Here is a 21,322-nt window from a genome sequence, read left to right on the forward strand (position 1 = left end):
GACCTAGTATTGAAAAAATGTTAAAATTATACACAGTCAAATACACATAAATATGGCCGAGGGTTATATTGCGGTTTGACTGGCACTTGGAGGGTTGACCCGTGGGTTTTTGAGTTCGCGGATTAATTTGCAAAAAAAAATCACATTGAGGGTTTTTTTGCAGAAAACCCAATAAAATATGAGTACTTCGATAGAAACATATTGCAAATAACGCCATGTATACCTTTTCAAAAAAAAAAAAACCATATATATTACTTAAGCTTATAAATATTTGAGAGAATTGGTGAAATAACCAAAGAAAAACTAAAATTAAGAATCTAACTATGAGTTAGAGAGATATAGGAAGAAAAAGGAAGAGTGAACCAAAAGGAAGAAAAAGAGAAGGATAGTTAGTTTTTTAATTTTAGTTTTTTTTTATGGCTATAGAACCAAATTTCCCTAAATATTTATAGGGTAAGATCAAACTGTTCTTTCTTACAAAACATTTAATATGATCTACAAATCAATTTTAAAACATTTTCTGATATAGTGTATATATAATTTAAAAGTAGACAAAGTAAACTTGTAAAACATCACGTCTCTTTTATTTTTTTAAACATCACATATATATAGTCAACAAATTTCCAGAGACGGACTATATATTATGTAACGTAGCAACTTTATGTTTTTACACATAAATGATACACAAACAACCTCAAACAGTACCTCAAATGTCCAAAACCAAAGATCAGCAACTAGTCCTCAACAAAAGGGTGCACCTGTTCATCACCAATCTCAACTGGATCATCACCGTTGATCTGGTCAAGCACAAGGACCAAACCCATCACGAAAGCTCCGTCGAAACCAGGTTTAATCTCGAGAGTGAACACATCTCGTCCAAGCATCACGTTCGTTGACGCGTTCACTTTGCGTTTGATCTCAGCCACAGTTCGCTTATTCGTGTCGTATATGAGACAGCTACGTTGCGAGAAGTCACCATCTATGGTGTACTCTTCTCCTGTTCCGTCGTAAACCTCTACTTCCATCGTGCACCGTCCGATTATTGACGATCTTCGGACACTGAATATTGGTTTCTGACCGTCTGATCTCTCCCCGAGAAAACCTTCCCATCTTTGGTGCAGAGTTGGTCTCTGTTCATCAAAACATAAAACCAACCAACGAATTGACTCAGTATCATCTTGAATTAATAATTTGGTATAAAGACTTAGTCCATTTGGAACTCGGCTAAAAACAAATAGTTTATTAGATTGTGTAGCTCAAAACAATTTCTTCAGATTCTTTTCTAACAATTATTTAAATAAAACTTTAGCCAAATCCTTTTAATCAAATCATCCAAACACAAAAATTCCAAATGTAAGATATTTTCCCCAAATTATCAAGAACAAGAACCATAGCCATCTATATATAAAATATCTTTACCAAACAAAACAATAGCTGCCAAATGATCAATCTACACTCAATTAGATTTGTTAACACATACCATTTGTTTTTATGGACTGCAGCTGATCAGTTTATAATAGATAACAGTCCAAAAATGACTATGTTCAATGCTACTTCCGTTCAGTTAAGATAATTTTTTTTATTTTTCCACGCATATTAAATATAAGTATAAATATATCTTTTTGTAATAATTAAATTTCAAATAAATGTAAACTACTAATAATTTATTAATAAAACAAATTAGTTAGTTTATATTTTTATTATTAAAAATAAAGATTACATAGAAAACAGATTTTTTTTGTTTTGTAATTTTTTTTTTGTAAATGTGTTTAACGGAACAGAGAGAGGACATACTATGTCCACATGAACTTGTGATTCCTACCTGGACCAGTCCCAATTCAGTATAATCTTAAATTCTATCGAATTATTGTTGCAAATTTTGATTTACTGATTTTTTTTGTTCTTTTTGTTCAATTATGTTTCATGAATAAATACTTTTGTTACAGCGCAACAAGCAAACCATTTTGATTTAATGATTTTTTATTTTTTATTTTGTTTTTGTTTTAATTATGTTTCATGAGTAAATAGTAAATACGAGCTAGTATCACATATTCACATGAGAGGATGATGGATCGACTTAATTAATTCCTAGATATAATATGTTTTACCTTTCGTTTAACGGTGAGGAGACACTTTCCGGCGACATCCATGAGGACAAACTCGTCGTTATCTCTTGTGTCGGGTCCGTATGAATCGACCCTAAAGATGATATCGCCGTGACAGTCGTAGGCGGCGAAGCCATCACCAGTGTAGAAAAGAGAGGTTTTGCAGACAGTAAGTGGTTTGTCTTCTTCGTAGAGATATGCTTTGTCCACCACAACTCTTTTTTCACCCCTCTCTTCAACTAATTCCATTTTCTTTTCTTTGGTGGAAGTTAGATTTTGTAGTTTGATCAACGAATGATTATGATATGGACACTCTTATCCTCCTTGGCAATGCTTGTATTTATATTATTATATGGACACATACACGCGCGTGACGCGTATGTATTTTCTTAATGAAGAAATATCTCATCCTTCCTAAAGTCTAAATTATTATTGGCCAGAAATAAAGTCATGAGTATAAATAGTTTTAATAACATGCGATGACTTTAGAATTTTTTTTTTTTTTTGACTTTAGAAATGTTTTTTTTTATCGTTTTTGTTTTGTTTTTGTTTAGACGTAAGTTTAACCACTTTTATGTGTTTACACGCCGGTTTTAAATTGCTATGAATGTTCATTACAAATTTGTATATGTGGGTATTTTGAACATTGTTTAATGTTCTTTTTGTCCACAAATGTTTGATGTATTCACAGTTCACACAGCCTATTTATTGTAACTTCGTAAATATGTCTAACTAAATACTTTACGGTTTAATTAAAGTCTTTTTTGTAAATTATTAAACGATGCGAGAATGATGGATTTGGTGGATGGAAACGTAAATCAACATTTGTATCATCGTGAGATCTATTTGTACGTTAATAGAGTTTTATTAAAGTTAAGAAACAGTGAATCAAGCAAACACCAACAATGTCCTAATCCTAGCCTCCACAATTAGACAACACACGTCGAATTAGGCGACGATTAGACAAACACGTCTAGTCTAGTTATGCGACATTCAAACATATATATACAAAATCACCATCCCTTGAGTAACATATATATTTGAATGATTACAATATACAACCTTTGAGAAATTAATATTTATCTTAATCATTAAATAGTATCTATAAAAATTTGTATTCTTCTACGCAGCTGCATTTCCGGTATTCTTTTTACAACATTTTATATGCGCTACGTCATTTCTCCCCGCTACGCGCGGATAATATATTTAAATTTGTTACAATTATCATTTTTATTTGTATGTGAATTTTTATATATTAAATTATATATAACTAATTTTTAAATTTGATTTTTTTTTATATTCTTAGTTTTAAATAAGTATTTCTATTATATGTAACACAATTAACTAATAAAATATAAAAAATCAAGTCCGAGATTTTAGAGTTATGTAAAAAAAATATAATTATGTATAGAACATAAATTAACTTAGTTTAAAATATCGGAATCTCATCTCGAATAAATTCACGAAAAGAAAAAGTACTCCAATAACCTACTTAAAATATAAAACTCCATTTAAAAAAAATAGCGTTCTTAATAATATTTTTTTACGTGTAATAGTTGAAAACTGACAATTGAATATCGATCTAGAATATTATTTTAATATATCTAATGGTAAAACATTAATTGTAATAAATAAATTTTGAATTTTGTAATATTACATGAATTAGAAGTCTTTAAAATCTAAAATCTATTTTATTAACATAATATATTTTTATTCATTTATTATTTAGACGTTACAAAATATTGTTTTAGTTTTATTTGTATATTAATTTTTTAATAATTTAGTTTCTTTTTAAGTAATTTTAAAATTATCAAGAATATAATATATTTAAAATTATTTATTTAAATATATCCAAATATGATATCTCATTTTTATGTGTGTTTGCGTTGAGCATGTTTAATTTGTAGTTTGTATATTTAACAACACTTTGTTGCGTTCCGTTCTATGGTTTTAATAAATGTGTTGTCATTTCATTTTTATTACTACTAACATGATTTTTTAGTGATCAGTGATAATGTATTTTTAACATTATGTATTTTATTTTATCGTATATTTTGTAACTCTTCGTGCTGGCACTCTTTTTAGAATCATTTTAATTAGATAACATGTTTAAAGATGTAAATAAAACTGTGTATGTTGTAAATTTAGACTTTTTAGTGTAACTGAGCACTACCAATTATGAAAATTATATTATGATTTTATTTTACTAAATCTTTCTTTCTGTGTATATTTTTTGTTTTATTTTGTAATTTTACAATTTTATTGCTTTATTATTTAATTGTAGAGAATTGCTATTTCCAATTTTTGTTTCATATACCGTAAAAGTCATCGGTTGATTTTTGTTTGTTTTCTTTCTCCAATTACAATGTACAGTTCGACCGTTTCTTTTTTTTTTTGGGATTAAACTACTAATAACATCAGATAAAAAAGCTTAAACTCCAAGAATAGAGTGAGTATTTGTGCTAGAGAAAACTGATTTAGCCACTAATATAGTAAGATATTATAATATTAGAAGGTACGAAAACTCTTCTCTGCTGTCCTACGCTGGACATAATTAAGTTGTTGCCAATTGATTCTATATTTGTGATAACTGGAAATACATCTTTATGTCTTCCTTACATCATCCTTAATTGGTTTATGGTTCGACCTTTTCAAATATACTGAGAGTAACATAATATTAGATGTTGATTATCTCCTTCCAATTAGGAATGCACAAAATGAGAGAAATTCAAGGTGAGACCACTTTACAATTTTGTCTTCATATCTATATAGAGTTAGTTTATAGATTACTATATATGTTTCAAAATGTAATCAATTTTAATTAAAATCTGTAATATTTAAAAGTTATTACTTTAGAAAATTATCATTTAATATATAAATTTAATCAATTACACAGTAATTTACATAATTTAACTAGCCACACAATATCCAATAAATATAAAGTTACATTAAAATATAAAAACAATTTATATAGTGAAACAAAAAATACTTTTAAACCATTATATTATAAAACAAAGGGAATATTCAAATTATATTGAAACATTAGAATAGTAAGAATCACAAGCTGAAATCTCAACGTCGATCATTTACGTAGGCCATGCCTTAGACCATCTCCAATGTATTCCTCTACTTTTTTCTCTAAAATAGAGGAATTTCATAATAGAGATGGATTTGTCTCCGATGTATTTTTCTATTTTCTCTCCTGAAAAAGAATATTCTTGATATATTCTTTTCTAAGTTTACAAATAATACTTTTTATTTGTGAAAGTTGAAAACCAACCCAATTTATTTTAGTATTTTATAAAATTATGATACTATTTACACTAAATATTTTCTTTACAAACTATTATGTAAATAAAAAAATATAATTATATTTATATAAATAATATATTTCACTAAAAAAATATTTTCGGTTATAATGGTTTAACTAAAAAGTTAAAGGATCATTTTGTAAAAATAAGTAGAGGAGGTAATATGGCAAAAATATAGTTTTTCATTGGTCGATTATTTTCGTCTACGTGGACACTCTATATAAGGCTTATATCCTCTTTTTATTACTTTGATATTGTTAGGATAAAATTAAGCGGATTATTTACGATACTAGGAAAAAAGTGTCCAAAGATTTAAAATATTGTTTTATTGATCAAATAGCAAACATCCAATGCATAAGAGTGAAAAACTTAGATTTAGATGTTTGTTTGTTGTATAAGTAGGTTGGTAGGTTAGTTTCATCTCTTCGAGTTTTGAGTTTGTATTTATAAAGACAATCGAATATATCTTTTAATATCATAAAAAAATTGTGTATATTCTAGATATTATAATATATTTATCTACAAGACTTTTTTTTATCATTAAACACGAGTTTCCTCTAGTCCAATAGACATTATGAATTCTTCCTAGCTATGAAACTGGCGTTTGGTGTATTGATTTTAACCAAAATAACATCTCCTGAATTAATTTATGTCCAACATCTAATATAAATATACGAAACCTACAGTAATTATATGATATTGAACAGTTGAAACTCTTGGTTATGTTCGAATTCAATTTCTCGAATATTTTGTGCTAAACCGACATGTAACAAACTAAATGTCGTCTTCTATGTTTTTTTCGACAACTACACTGTTATGGAGGGACGTGAAATAATTATCTTAAAAACGTGAAACGATGTGCGCCAAAAAGAATCATATAATCCTCAATGACATTATAAACTAGTCCTTATTCAACAAAGGAGAAAATCTTTTGATATTCTCCATTATCTTGAATTAAAGGTATATATACACATTGTTAATACGCACACCACTAACATGTATTAGTGTGAACAAAACTAGTCATTATACTATGGTAAGGAAACTCTCATACTCTTCTCTATCTTTTTGTGTGTGTTTCTCGTGTAAAATATTATACACTTAAGACATATAAAAAGAACAACAAGTAAAGCCCAACAAAGACAGATGAGAAAATAGCAAAGACTTGCGTAAACGTCGCTCTCAAATCTCATCTCATACTCATCGTTTTCGTATGAGTTTTTGTAGCCCAAACAATCTTCCTTTCTACGGTTTATAATATAAGAAACAATACTTCCTTCGTAATCTCCGCCTTGTATCTCTTATATAACTCATCTCTCTAAACCTAAAAAATGTTCCTCTCCGTTAAATCTAACGGTCATGTCAACTAATACCGTCGTCCCTCTCCGTCGCAGATCTAACGGATATCACACTAACGGCGTGGCCTTCAACGGAATGGAGAACATTGTCAAGAAAACCGACGACTGCTACACCAATGGCAACGGAGTAGGAGGGAAGAGCAAGGCGTCATTTCTGACATGGACCATGCGTGACGCTGTCTTCGTAGCGAGATACCATTGGATACCATGTTTCTTTGCTGTCGGAGTTCTGTTCTTTATGGGGGTTGAGTACACGCTCCAGATGGTTCCGGCGAAGTCTGAGCCGTTCGATATTGGGTTTGTGGCCACGCGCTCTCTGAACCGCGTCTTGGCGAGTTCACCGGATCTTAACACCCTTTTAGCGGCTCTAAACACGGTATGTCGTATGAGTTAATTTAGGTTAAAACTATATTTAATGATTATCTTCAATTCTTCATGCCCACACCTAACATTTTGTATTTTTTCTTTTTCATTTAATTCGTAATAATATATTGAATTAGTCAAAATAAAATAGGTGGGGTTAGTGATGGATATACATAAATCTCAGATCTTTTCCTTTATTTTGTGTGGTATTAACTATCCAGCTGGAGTTTTGCCGTCCAGGGTATCATGCAATGATATTTAAGAGTTGATTTGAGTTTAGAACTCATTTTTATAAAGATATACATGTTTTCCAAAAATACATTTGCTATGTATTAATTATATTTATTATTTTTGTTAATTTTAATTTGTGAAAACAGATAATCATAACAATAATGTATTTATAATCAAAATTTAAATTTATTTTAATAAGTATAGAAACTCTAAAACATATATATTGTGAAACACAGAGTAGGTAGTGGGCAAAAATGTATTTATTAATGGAATCTCAGCTATCAAAGTAGTTGTATAATTTTATTTTAACAACTGCCATTTTTTTTGTTTGTTTTCTTTATAAAGAAGTAGTACAATAATAGATTAGATTGCTTTTAACTTTAAAGTTTCAACCCCATGAAAAGGGACACATGGTGATGAGTCGGAGACATGATCACATGCAATGCAAAGAGATTGGTTAGATTCGATTTGGTACTTGTAACTATTTAATATTGGTAGATGGTGGGGACAGGTATTCGTAGCGATGCAAACGACGTATATTGTATGGACATGGTTGATGGAAGGAAGGCCACGAGCCACTATCTCGGCTTGCTTCATGTTTACTTGTCGCGGCATTCTTGGTTACTCTACTCAGCTCCCTCTACCACAGGTCTCCCACCTCTTTACATAAATATTATATTATACTACCTTACTCTTTTTTTTTGTCACTGATACTACCTTACTCTTATAAATATATTTAATTATGTCAAGTCTCTAGATATTGTTGGACATGTGATTTTCCCTTGGCCGTTTCCATATAGAAAACAGTTGTAACTTTATAGGCCCCAAATATTTTGAACTTTTTATTTTCATTATAACAAAAAGACTATATATTATAATAATTTACTCTTAAAATTAATATATAGATATTGTATCAAATCGATGTATTTATGTAGTCCCTATATATAGTTGGACGTGTGATTTCCCCTTGGCCACTACCGTACAGAGGACAGCTGTAATTACAGTCCCCAAATATTCTTTTAATCCGGACATCTAAACTACAAAATTGTTGTTTCACAAAACACCTGATTTCTTTAACAAAAGCAAAACAATTTGATTTTTGAATGTTTGTTTTATAATCTCTCCGTTCAACAAAGATAGTCTTTTAATATTTTTATACATATTAAAAAAACACATTAAACTACTATAATAAATGTATCGTTTTTTGTAATTTTCAATAACTTTTAATCAATAGTAATTTAATAAATTTAATTAATTTTTTTGAAATTTACAAATTTTTCATAGAAAACACAAAAAATACATATTTCTGAAACAAATTTTATTCTAAAAAATATATCTTAATGGAACGGAGGGAGTACCTTTTATTTATAGGGTTAAATTATTTATTATTTTTCAAAATTTATATTGAAATACTAAATAACACTTTGAAAACAGAAAGATGTAAATGATAACTCATTTTGAATGGAAAGAGCAATCTGGTTGTTAGCATAGAGAGGGAGGGTAATTTGCAGTGGATTGTATTTTACTGTTTTGTTATGTTTTTGTTTGCTACCGACTACCGAGTACCGAACTTTTTTCTATCTATCAAAAAATGTTCCACGGGATGATTGACTGGACATAAATCACATTCACTCATCTGCGTTCTACAGTTCTAGTTTTTTTTTAAAGACTACTTTCTTATGTTCAAGGATACAATGATTGAAGGTAATTATTTGACTCTTTTTACAGGATTTTTTAGGATCAGGAGTTGATTTTCCGGTGGGAAACGTCTCATTCTTCCTCTTCTATTCTGGCCACGTAGCCGGTTCAATGATCGCATCCTTGGACATGAGGAGAATGCAGAGGTTGAGACTAGCGATGCTTTTTGACATCCTCAACATATTACAATCGATCAGGCTGCTCGGGACGAGAGGACACTACACGATCGATCTTGCGGTCGGAGTTGGCGCTGGGATTCTCTTTGACTCATTGGCTGGGAAGTACGAAGAGATGATGAGCAAGAGACACAATTTAGCCAATGGTTTTAGTTTGATTTCTAAAGACTCGCTAGTCAATTAATCTTTTGTTTTCATTTTAAATGATTAGTTGAACTTGAACATATTTGATTTAGTTAAAGTCCAATGAATTACATTTTTTTATTTCAACTTTAATTGAATAGGGTTTCATTAGTTTACTTGAACCTAATTAAATGTGTACGTCAAGTTTCTTGTGGCCGTCCTACAACTAATTCATTCGATTCAATGTTAGCAGTTGCATGTGAGTCCATCCGAAATTCATAGGCTCTACAACTTAGTAAAAACATTGCCATATAAATTTGAAAAAAAAATTATAACTAAAAGTCTAAAACAGATAAATCACAAGAAAATCATTTTATTCGACTGAATGGTGTTTTATAACATTCTGATATAAGTATAAAAGTATTCAATTTGAAAAATCATTCGACCATATTGGTATTGCGTAAACTGACAATATGCAAAATCTAATGATACAAAAAATCCGGCATTAAATTATTAATGTACTTCCTTCACCATTTTTGGTGCAACATGTGTTTTGTTTTCCAAGAGTAGGTCAAGATGGTTTTCGTGTAAGTTAACGAGACAGGTACACCAATCCATGATCATTAATAGTAGTTTGGTCCAGGGGAAAGCAACAGATCATAATCTATTTACTTTGTCTTTTTGTTGAGAAAATTCTCCAATATAATAATGTACTTAGCCTTTAAATATGTTAGTTCAACTAAATATATGATTTACTAGTATTCAGTGGCTAAGAAGAGTAAAATAATTTAAGTGTAAAGCTCTTATATAACTAAGTAAAAATCAAGGGACACTTAAAATATTCAGTTACCACATGTATACATATTCAAATACTGATTTTAACATATCTGTGTTTATATATTTATTATTTTTTTTTTTTGAACTGATTCTTGCATTAAATTAAAAATATGATGAGTAGCAAAAGTGGCTCTCAGCCCACTTTAATACAAACCTAAACAAAAACCAATTAGAACCTAGTACACTTCTAAGGAGAAAGCCCAAACTAGCATCTCACTTTATAATAAAAGATTCATCCCTTCTAACCAGAAGAAGATTAACGAGATAAAAAAAAAACGATTAGGACCCTAGTTAGAATCAGACAAGACGAGAAAGATGACGGGGTAATAGACAGCGATCACGCAGGAAACAGAGAGAACCAGAGCTGTATTAATTCGCTGGCCAGGGGGTTATTCTCAGGTCTGAGAGCTGATATTCTGTTCTTGATTGTGGAGGAGATTTTCTTAATGGTCAGATCGGGAGATCAGTGATTACCTCTGTGTAGACGATCATTCCGTTCCCACCAGAGATCGTAGATCGTGGCTTGCCAAGTGACTATGGACAGGTAGTTACGGTGTCTACTTCCCGATTGAGACAGGAGAGAGTGAGCGACGTCATCCCAGGAAGCCGATGGAGAATTGATACCCAACCGTATAGAGAAGTGATTCCAAACAGATGCAGAGTAGGTACAAGAGAAGAAGAGATGGTTTCGTGATTCGTTCTCCCGATTACACAAGAGGCATAGAGGATCAGTTTGGAGGCCCCAAGAAAGTAAACGGTCTCTGGTCGGGCTCCGATTAAGAAGCATTAACCAGGCAAGAGTCTTATGCTTCGGAATACCTTTTTTGATCCAAATGAGTGGATACCAAGGGACTTTAGGAGTATGCGCCAACAAGGAGTGATAGACATAGGAGCTAGAGAAGGATCTCTGGGTCTTTCCATTGTTTATCCAGCGAGCAGTACTCGGCGCGTTTGTTAGAGCTATCGTAGTAAGGTAGATGAGTAGTTCCTCCATTTCTCTTGACCTTGCCGATTGAATACTCCAACCTCCATCTCTCCAGATATCCGCTACTGTGGCGTTGAGAGGGATACCAGTGAGGCGCGGACCATTATGTCCAACGAATGAGATGAGTTGGCCAAACTTAGTCCATGGGTCTTTCCAAAAACTGATGTTAGAGCCATCTCCAGGGTCGATTTGGAACCACTGTAGCGTCGTTTGCCTCTCCTCCAGAATCTTTTTAAACAGTCAGGTATGGTTTTGTCTTGGTTTCATGTGCCAAAAGCTCTCGTCTTTTATCACATTGTCACGAATCCAAGCTGCCCATATTGATTCCGTTCTGAACAGCAGGAGCCAGAGAAGCTTTATCGTGCAGGTTCTATTCCACAACTCGAGATTACGAAGTCCTAAGCCCCCTTGCTGCTTTGGAAGAGTTACCGTCTCCCAGGCTACTCTCGCGACATATCTCCCTTCCAAGGTACCTTTCCAGAGAAATGCATTACACATCTTATCAATTGACTGAATGCATTCTTTTGTCAAGACAAATGCTCCACACCAGAAATTTGTTATTCCTGCTATAACTGTTGATATTAGGACCTGTCTTCCCGCGAATGATAGGTATTTGGATGTCCAGGCATTTATTTTTGATCTGATTTGTTGCAGCATTGGCTCACAGTTGGCCATAGATAGCTTTCTGGAGTTAAGAGGAAGGCCAAGGTAACAGATGGGAAGAGATCCAGCTGGGATACCTGACGCTGTGGTTATAGAGTCCGTTTCTTCATCAGTCAAGCCACTTGGGAAAAAACAGGATTTATCAACGCTAATGGCTAGACCAGAAAAGGCTTCAAAGTCACGAAGAACTTGGAGCACTCCTTGTACTGAATTGAGTGTGCCATCAGTGAAGATTAGTAAGTCATCAGCAAAACACAAATGGGTGAGATTTGATTCCTGACAGTTTGGATGGTAGCATATGAATCCTGATTGAGCAGCTTCGTTTAGTCTCTGAGATAGTGTGTTTATGACTATTCCAAACAGGTAAGGAGATAGCGGGTCTCCTTGGCGGAGACCTCTTGTGCCGTTGAATAAACCATGCAATCTCCCATTGATACCCACTGAGAAAGTTGGTGATGAGTAGCAGGATGAGAGCCATTGAATGTAATCGCTAGGCAGGTTGAGTGCCTTGAGGCATGCTTGGAGATAATCCCATCTTACCGAATCAAACGCTTTGGCTATGTCTATCTTCAGGGTAAGCTTCTTTTGACCCCTTTGATTATGGTATCCAGAGACAATTTCTGATGCAAGGAGACAATTTTCAGCGAGTAATCTTCCTTGAATGAAAGCTGTTTGGTTAGGTAGTATGATGGAAGGTAGAAGGGGTTTAAGACGGGCAACTAATAGCTTGGAGATCACTTTGTAGAGTGTGTTACAACAAGAAATGGGCCTGTAATCCTTAATGATAGAAGCACCTGGGAATTTGGGTAGTAGGGTGAGGATAGTTGAGTTGGTAGCTTTAGGAAGGGTGGAGGTTTGGAAAAACAGGGTAATGGCATTGGTTACTTCAGGTCCAATGATGGTCCAAACCGCTTTGTAGAACCCTGAAGTGAAGCCATCAGGCCCAGGGCTTTTATTTTGATTGAGGCGAAACATAACCTTTGTGATATCTTCTGGTGTAGGTAGCCTGGAGAGCTGAGCAGCTTGGGCAGGTGAACATATAAACCTGTCAGATCGGATCATGCTGGCGACTTGCAGGATCATGGCCATTGTTGTGTTAGGAGTTTGAGGACCGAGAATGTTGTGGAAGTGGGATACTGCAAGGTTACCAATATCTTCAGGAGAGTTAAATTCTACTCCATTGAGATCTACCATTATGGTGATTGAATTGTAGGCTTTTCGAGCATTTGCAACTTTATGGAAGTAACTGGTATTGAGGTCTCCTGTTTTGAGCCAGTTGATGCGAGATAGTTGCTTAAAATACTCTTCTTCCACTCGTTTTAACAGATTCAGTTTGGCTAGGAGCTCTTTTTCCACCAAAAAATTGGTTTGATTTGGTTGCTGAAGGGAAAGTACCTGCGCATCATTAAACAAAACGTTAGTATCGCTCACTCTCTTTTGTATCTCTGAAAAATTTTCCTTGTTGAGGCGTTTTAATTCTTTCTTTAGCTCTCTTTGCTTAACACTCAGCAAATGTAGTGAGTGAATCTCGTTTTCTGTACAGATCCACGCTTCTGCAACCAAGGTTAGAAATCCAGGATGGGAGGTTAGGTAGTTGAAGAATTTAAAAGGCTTGGTTCCAGCGAGAGGGAGAGGGCAGTCGAGGGTGATACAACATGGTGTGTGGTCTGAGATATCAGGGGCTAGGAATTGGGCGAGGCTACGGGGGAAGGAGTCAAGCCAAGCTTCATTGATCAAGGCTCTGTCTAGTTTCTTGGCTATTGGGTTTTCAGGACATTTATTTGACCAAGTGAATCTGGCGCCATGATAGCGGAGGTCTCTGATTTCAAGTTGGCTGAGACAGGAATTGAAAGCGGACATAGGAGGAGTGATGGTGGAGATTAAGGGACCTGAGTGCTATGCTGGGTGAGTTATCTCATTGAAGTCTCCACCTACCAGCCAGGGTTGATTTTCGAGAAAGAAAGATGATTGAATGTCAAGAAGCTCAATCCAGAGGTCATTTCTCTCTTCATCAGTATTTGCAGCATAGACAGCAGTAAAATAGAGAGCATCAGTGGATAGAGAGTCCACACGGCAGGTCATGGATTGTCTAGACTGATGGATGATAGTGACATTAAGATGGGGTTTCCAGATGAGAATGATACGGCCACCCGGGTCAGAGAGATGGTTTGTGGCAAAGGACCAGTTTGGACATAGGGAGTTCAAAATAGAAGGCAAAGAAGGTTCTTTAATATGAGTTTCTAAAAGGGCACCTAAACTAATATGGTGAGTAGATAACCACCTCCGAAAATTATTATGCTTATCCGATGTATTTATACCTCTAACATTCCACAAAAATAGTTTTTCTGACATAAAAAAAAAATTATTGGGTTGGTTTCACTCCTACAGGTAGGAGAGATCCCTCAGCAGGGAGAGTAGGTAAGAGGTGAAAAGAGGTTTGAGGCGGTGTTGAGGACGGTTCCATGTCAAGGCAGGCAAAAGGGTTAGCGGACAATGGAAATTTTGAATTAGTGGAGAGGCGAGGGAGGGTTAATTTTTTGTAGGTTTTGGTATTAACTGGCCTAGGGTGGTGGATGGCTGGAAGAGCAAGTAAATGGGTGATTTTAGAGGGATGGTGGAGATGAGTTTCACTGTTGAAATGAACATAAAAGGAATCAGAGGATGGGGGTGAGTTGGATTCAGAGTCGAAAGGATGAGTTGAAAGGGGACTAGAGGGTGGAGAGATAATGGATCCATCAGGTTCTAAAATGATTGGAGAAGAAGTTTGATCATCCATGGCTACTTCATCAACAGCTTGAGGTGATGATGGAACGACTGGGATGGTGGACTGTCTAACAGGAGATCGAGATTGCATAAGATCCACTCTAGAAGGAGTGTGAGTGACATCCAAGGACTCATGAACCAATGAGGGAACATGGGCATCCATGGGAGGTGGAGCCTTAGCCATTCCATCCTTATTTTCCTCTATTGAATCTTGGTTAGTAGGAGAGGCGGAGGTTTGTTCAGGTGACTGTTCAGACTTTTCTGGGGGGGTGTTTTGATTTCCATGCACCAGATGGGCAGTGAGAAAGAAGATGGCCTAATTGACCGCAGCAGGAGCATAATGGTGGAACCCAAGGATAGTCATTGGTGACTGTGACCACTTCCCCATTTTCTCTTTCTATTTCTCCAAATTTAGGTAAGGGTTTTGTACAGTCAATTCTACATTTAATGTGAGCGACATTAATGTTTATCCTTCTTCTTGTAAACTCATCTACTTCCAATGGATGGCCTAGCAGGTCTCCCACTCTTCCAAGACCTTCCTGCGTGTAGAGATCAAATGGGATGCCTCTGAAATGTGTCCAGAGAGGCATAGTTGTGAAAGCAGGGGGCTGCACTGCGACTGAGTCTGACCACTGAGCAACATAGAAGAGAACATTCCCAACATGCCAGAATTCTTGTTCCACAATCTTTTTCCTTATTGTTGAGTTTGGAATACGAACCAACATAGATCTGGATTCAGGACGAAGGTGAATTTCGAGTTTCATTCCTCTTCCCCAAATGTGAGTTAGCACACTTTGGGTTTGGCTAAACGAAGGAGTTTTTCCGAGGAAAACACCCAAAATGAAGTCCTGATGTAGATCTGCTCCTTTTTTGAAAACTGAATCAGATATTTTTATCCTTGGAATACCTTCAGGAGTGAATGTGGGATTGGCAACTTTTTGAGGCTTTTATCGGTAGATTCCTTTAAATTTTTAGCCCAGTTGGCAGGTAGAGGTGATGCTGAGGCGTTAGGTTGTTGGCTAGAAGTGTTAGGTTGCGTGTTAGAGGGAGGAGGATGAACGAGTGGAGGGGTGTGGGTGCTGCGAGGCAGATGAACAGGAAGTGTTAGGGGAGGAAAGGAAATAGGGTCCAGGGTATCAAGTGGGTTGCTCACAGATGCTTCCAACATGGTACTATCTATATCCCTACCAGGAGAGTTTGAAACAGGTGGTCCAATGGCTGGTAGAGAGCATTCAGGAGCCGTGGCTTCACCCGAAGGAATAATCGAAATCTGCTCAGAGAGCAGTAGTGGTGGCACGTAGTGGCGGAGGCAAGTCCACCAATGCTGAAGAAACAAAGGAACCAAAAGGTATTGAAGGTAGAGTCCAAGGAGAACCCAAAGTAGAGAACTTATTTGAGACAAAGGAAGTAGAACGAGGGGAAGAGGAGAGAAGAGGAGGCAGTTTTGTGAGAGGAAGTATAGGGTCGGAGGAGGGGAAGCCGAAGTCCGGCGGTTGGGGCGGCGGCTGGAGGAGTTTCCAGCCATGGTTGCGGTGGTAGAGCTGCATGCAGGGGAACAAGGGTTTACACAGAAAACGAGACGCTAGAGAGAAAAGAGGTTTTTCTCCGTAAACATAAAATTATCAGACTTATATATTTATTTACATGAATAAAGATTGGTTCTATTCATCAGAATCAGATAACTCGAGGGGGCAAGAACCATCATCAACATTAGCCAACGGGTTGAAATGTTCTGAATTTGTATCCATGCACCCAGGAACGAGATCTAGATTGCATCTATCTCCCTGAAAGTCATTCATAAGTTAAAAAAAAACGTAATATGTTAAAAAGTATAATCCCACAAACGATTTGTAGTCTATAGAGTTGGTGAGACACATACTCCTTCGACCGTCAAGTTGGCAATCATTGTGCACCGTGTCGCAACAATGTTGGAGTCAGGAAATATTGCTCTCTCACAGGCTCCATCTTGACTCAACTCATTCGCTAGACCCTTTGTGCACCGATTGATAAAAATAGCATTGGTAAAGTAGAAATAATATGACTTGAATAAAACAAACTCGATATATACCTCATTGAAGAACCCAGTAGGTTTGTTTTGCCATCTCTTAGGGACTTGGAACTGAAGTCTGTAAGGACCGTCCCAATCGACACCATTGGTGAACGAGAATATCAAATTCACAGCTAAAATCGATTGATATAACACACAAAAATGTCAATTGTACTACTTAATTATAACTACTTTATCAATTATAATTCTTTTTATGTTGATTCTTTTAAAAACGGACCGTGCTTAGGAATGCAAATCTGCATAGTATAAATGGGAGAATCAGCTTTGCCTCTATCTTTTTTAAGCATTGCTCTTGGTTCCCCACCACACATGATTGGTTGGTTAAAACCTCCTGCATCATTGGTAATCAATGGAATCATTTAATTTCCTTTTTGTTATTCCATAAGACTAGTCTATGTAACGCCCACTAGTTTAATTTGACAAGAAGTTACTCACTAGTCATAGTTTGATGTAAAATTAGTGGATTAAAATTAGTAGTACTATAACAATTAGTTTGCTAAACAAATTTATACCAAAACGGTCACTTAACCGTCTCAACTCATTGGGAAATATTCGAAATACAAGCTAATTAGATGTTGTATTAGAAACTCACCGTTAAAAGCAACCCCATAGTCCTCGTTAGGAGTGAGTTCAGTTGCAGCTGGATTATAGAAAAGTTTCAACTTTTCACCCTAATTCAAGAAAGTTTTATATGTTAAAGAGTCTTAGCTTTAATCTTAGCAATGGATAGAGAAACTTACTGCGGTTGGAGGAAGACCGTTCATGGTTTTCCAGTACACTGGAGCTTTCCCCATCTCAAACAATGCCCATGAAGGAAGCTTATATCTACGGAATTAATCAACCATGAACTATTTTGATATATACTAATATAGTTATATAGCCTAAAAGTAACAAGACGAGCAAAAAAGGTCATACTCTTTGATCTCTTCGAGGGGTGCAAGAGTCGTGGCAACAGCTTTAATTACTTGGAGATCAAGCTTCCTCGTTGGATATCTCTTTTGTAGTGGACTAATCGTTGAACTGTACACTATATATATTATTAAAAAAAAAACAATTTTCTTGATGCTAGAGCATATTATATAGATTAAAATCAGATAATCACATATGTTGAGTGTAAAAGAACTTACAAAGACTGCTTTTAGAGGATAAAGGCTTCAAAGGAGAGGCGAAAATAGCGGCGGTGTTAGCGGCTGCAGCCATGGGAAGCCGATCTGATGAGAAGCTCTTGTGGATGGTAGAAGGAAGAATAGTTGATATATGGTTCTAAGATAAGGATTCTTTGGCACCACAAATACAAATATCTTCAAGATTTTTTATCACCAGATGAAAACAAAAACTTGCAACTCTCACATAGAAAAATCTTATTTGAATTGTTGGAACATTTCCCTCTCTTATTATGGGCCGAAACATAATAGGATAACCAACCTAAGCCCAACCCGGAAAAGTACTCACAAAACAATTGTATTGGGGCGATTTGTAAGTTTCTGATAAAGACAAGGGCTGATGAGTAAACAAAATTTGAAGAGAACCACATTGATGAGATCTTGCACGTCTCTGTTATTACATATACGAAAAGACAGACCCTGTCTTATACACGCACGCACATACATATATATACGCGAACGTAGGGTTAAGTCTCTTCTCTTCTTCTTCTCTTGGCTATCACGTCAACAATGGCTTCTCTTTTGACTTCTCCTCTAACAAAGCACAAGCCTTTCTGCCTCTCTTCATCTCCACGAACACTAACAACATCACCGTCCTTAAACTTCACCAGAGTCTCATTCACCCACAGCCAAAAGCTCGCTCCTTTCAAGCTCCCAAGTCTCCTCTCCGCATTCTCCGAAAAGGGGCAGAAACGAGATGTCACCGCATCAGCATCGGAGTCGGGAGATTACAGAAGGATAATGCTCTCCGATGTGATGGTGAAGAAGAAGGAGGATAAGGTCCCTTGGTGGGAAAGAGAATGGTCGCCGATGGATTATGGAGCTGTTGCTGTGGTGCTCTCAATGCATGTGCTTAGCTTGTTGGCTCCGTTTCATTTCAACTGGAGAGCTGTTTCGGTTGCTTTTGGGCTTTATATCGTTACTGGGCTTCTGGGTGTTACTCTATCTTTCCATAGGAATCTCTCTCATAAAAGCTTCAAGCTTCCTAAATGGCTTGAGTACTTGTTTGCTTATTTTGGAGCTCAAGCTCTTCAGGTGAGCTGGTGAATTCGAACTACTGTATGTAGTTTGGTCTCTATATGATGTTGTGTTGTTTGTTCAGGGGAACCCTATTGATTGGGTGAGTACGCATAGGTATCATCATCAGTTCTGTGATTCAGACAGAGATCCTCATAGTCCGCTTGATGGGTTTTGGTTTAGTCACATGAATTGGATGTTTGATGCCAATACTATCACGCAAAGGGTAAGTACTTTTTTTTTTTTTACTTTTGTCATTATCTGAGAACGTGGTCTTGTTGTTTATCACTGATCTAGTGTTGTCTGTTTTTGATGTTTCAAGGTTGGTGAGCGGAATAATGTTGGAGATTTAGAGAAGCAGCCTTTCTATCAGTTCCTTAGATCTACTTACATTTGGCATCCCTTGGCTCTAGCTGTTGCTCTATACGCATTGGGAGGCTTCCCCTTCGTTGTTTGGGGAATGGTATGTTCATTTTGAGTCTATCACTGTTAAAGTTTGTGTGTGGTTATCAATTTGCTTGTCTCTTAGTGGAACTTAGATGATTTGATCTTTGGCCATGCAAGTTGTGTTAGTTAGACAAAGACAGAACCGTAAGTAAATGTGTTATGTTTCTTGTACGAAAGGTCTCTCTAGCTCATGCTTTTCTCGTCAAATGTGTAATAACTTAAAAGGTGAAACTACATTCTTGTCCCTTACGTTTCTAATCTCTATTTTATTTTCTTTTGGGGGATTGTAGGGTGTAAGAATAGTATGGGTGTATCATATAACTTGGCTAGTGAACTCAGCTTGTCATGTATGGGGGGAACAAGCATGGAACACTGGAGATTTGTCTAAGAACAACTGGTACAACTTATCATCCATCACCTCCTTAATATAACTCAATTGTTTGTAAGGTTTATATATAACTCTAATCTGAATTATGCTGTTTCAGGATGGTAGCAGCTCTTGCGTTTGGAGAAGGATGGCACAACAATCACCACGCTTTCGAGTTCTCGGCTCGACATGGCCTAGAATGGTGGCAACTTGATATGACTTGGTATGTGGTTAGATTCCTCCAAGCTATTGGTTTAGCAACCGATGTTAAGCTGCCTTCAGAAGCTCAGAAACAACGAATGACATTGACCAACGACTAATCGTATAACTATGTGTGGTTATGACCAGAATCAAACTATACAATTGGCGCTAGAAAGTTAAAAAAGGTTTTGTGCTTTTTTGTGTGTGTTTACATAAAGGTATATATGTCTGTGCAAGAGACTGTATGTGACAAACTGATTATGAATTTTAAACTACTATAGTTACATTCAATAAAAAAGGATAATAATAGATTGAAAATCACTTTCTATTTGGCCAAGGTCCCTTCTTTCTATTCTACTCACTTGATTCCTTGCCTTCCACGCTATGTTGTCAATAGCTAAGGTAAGGTCTTCCAACTTCAACATCTCCATTTCATCTAGTTCTTTAACCCATTTAAACGGCTACTTAACTCAAATGGCTCCCTCCATTTCCTACATCTGAACTTGTCTTAGAGGGAAAAAACAACCCTAATCGAATTTTTTTTGAATAATAACCCTAACGATGTCCTATATATTCCCTTCAGGGTCGGCCCTGGGCTAAAACCCATGAAACTAGGGTTTTAAGCGCCAAAATAATAAGTAATATAGCTGCGCCAAATTTATTGAAGTTCATGTTAGTCTAGTGGTCTTCAACTTCTAGTGTTTGTCCTTCAGGTGGGAGGTTGGAACTGTTCGAGTTCCACTGCATTTATTTTGATTTTCCTAATTTTTCCTTTTCTGATAAATTACATCTACTAAAGATTTATTCAATCATGAATACGGAAAATTTGTTACACGTTTCAGCAATTCTAACTTTATTATTATGCATGTACGTCTTTTCTGTATTTTTTTGTAAGTTTTTGTAATATTGTTAGAAAATCATGAAATTCAGAAAAATTAAAACTATCCTAGACATTTAATATTTTGCAAAAATCTATGAAAACAATAAAGTTGTGAAGTTGATGTTATCGTATTTATATGTTTTGCTCTATCAATATACTATATATTTTGTTCATTTTTCTTTCTATTTGTATAAAACTCTATTAAAGTTAGTATTAGAAATTAACTAAGTGAATTTAAAAGATAAATTAAAAAAAAAAGATTTAAAACAAAAACAGACAAGATGAGTTACAAATAATCTTTAGATCTTTTGTAATCATTTAATTTAAATTTTAATATCTGAGACTGTTTTGATTATATTTTAAAATATAATAAAATTTTAACTGTAGTTAAAGGGTAACATTTTTGTTGTTCGCTTTAGGGGCCGGACAAATCCGGACCGGCACTGATTCCCTTTGTATAAACAAACGTAACTTAGATTTCCCTTTTACCAAAAGATTAAGTATTCCCCGCAAAAGTTAACATTCTTCATAGAGGATAAACCGAGAGAAAACTAATTAAAACGTGGGGG

General features: G+C 35.4%; 4 protein-coding genes across 9 annotated transcripts; 2 read left to right on the top strand and 2 right to left on the bottom strand.

Annotated features, from left to right (window-relative positions):
- Positions 1–526: 526 nt before the first annotated feature.
- Positions 527–2,429, bottom strand: LOC106328822 (protein LURP-one-related 12). The gene is made up of 2 exons (XM_013767347.1): positions 2,109–2,429; positions 527–1,130 (listed from the first exon to the last, which is right to left on the bottom strand). Exons 1-2 carry the CDS (start codon positions 2,352–2,354, stop codon positions 735–737), a joined length of 642 nt encoding a protein of 213 aa, XP_013622801.1. The 5' UTR covers positions 2,355–2,429; the 3' UTR covers positions 527–734.
- Positions 2,430–6,430: 4,001 nt separating this feature from the next.
- LOC106328707 (phosphatidylcholine:diacylglycerol cholinephosphotransferase 1-like) lies at positions 6,431–9,513 on the top strand. Of its 5 annotated transcripts, none has more exons than XM_013767201.1 (4): positions 6,431–6,449; positions 6,808–7,147; positions 7,877–8,014; positions 9,094–9,513. In XM_013767201.1, exons 2-4 carry the CDS (start codon positions 6,848–6,850, stop codon positions 9,421–9,423), a joined length of 768 nt encoding a protein of 255 aa, XP_013622655.1. In that variant the 5' UTR covers positions 6,431–6,449; positions 6,808–6,847; the 3' UTR covers positions 9,424–9,513. The 5 variants fall into 5 exon arrangements, with proteins under 5 accessions (XP_013622655.1, XP_013622653.1, XP_013622651.1 ...); XM_013767199.1 differs by lacking the exon at positions 6,431–6,449 and adding an exon at positions 6,520–6,624; XM_013767198.1 differs by lacking the exon at positions 6,431–6,449 and adding an exon at positions 6,607–6,693.
- Positions 9,514–10,170: 657 nt separating this feature from the next.
- LOC106334852 lies at positions 10,171–17,977 on the bottom strand. 2 transcript variants are annotated; one of them, XM_013773230.1, is made up of 9 exons: positions 17,806–17,977; positions 17,594–17,705; positions 17,419–17,503; positions 17,271–17,349; positions 16,896–17,009; positions 16,679–16,791; positions 16,490–16,600; positions 16,251–16,394; positions 10,171–10,263 (listed from the first exon to the last, which is right to left on the bottom strand). In XM_013773230.1, the coding sequence occupies exons 1-8, from the start codon at positions 17,876–17,878 to the stop codon at positions 16,272–16,274; spliced, it is 810 nt and encodes a 269-aa protein (XP_013628684.1). In that variant the 5' UTR covers positions 17,879–17,977; the 3' UTR covers positions 10,171–10,263; positions 16,251–16,271. The 2 variants fall into 2 exon arrangements, with proteins under 2 accessions (XP_013628684.1, XP_013628683.1); XM_013773229.1 differs by lacking the exon at positions 10,171–10,263 and having other exon boundaries at positions 16,188–16,394.
- A 339-nt stretch (positions 17,978–18,316) lies between these two features.
- LOC106334850 (palmitoyl-monogalactosyldiacylglycerol delta-7 desaturase, chloroplastic) lies at positions 18,317–20,153 on the top strand. The gene is made up of 5 exons (XM_013773228.1): positions 18,317–18,876; positions 18,944–19,084; positions 19,181–19,321; positions 19,596–19,702; positions 19,791–20,153. The coding sequence occupies exons 1-5, from the start codon at positions 18,352–18,354 to the stop codon at positions 19,990–19,992; spliced, it is 1,116 nt and encodes a 371-aa protein (XP_013628682.1). The 5' UTR covers positions 18,317–18,351; the 3' UTR covers positions 19,993–20,153.
- The last annotated feature ends 1,169 nt before the right edge of the window (positions 20,154–21,322 follow it).

Source organism: Brassica oleracea, chromosome C3 (assembly GCF_000695525.1).
Source record: "Brassica oleracea var. oleracea cultivar TO1000 chromosome C3, BOL, whole genome shotgun sequence".
NCBI lineage: Eukaryota > Viridiplantae > Streptophyta > Magnoliopsida > Brassicales > Brassicaceae > Brassica > Brassica oleracea.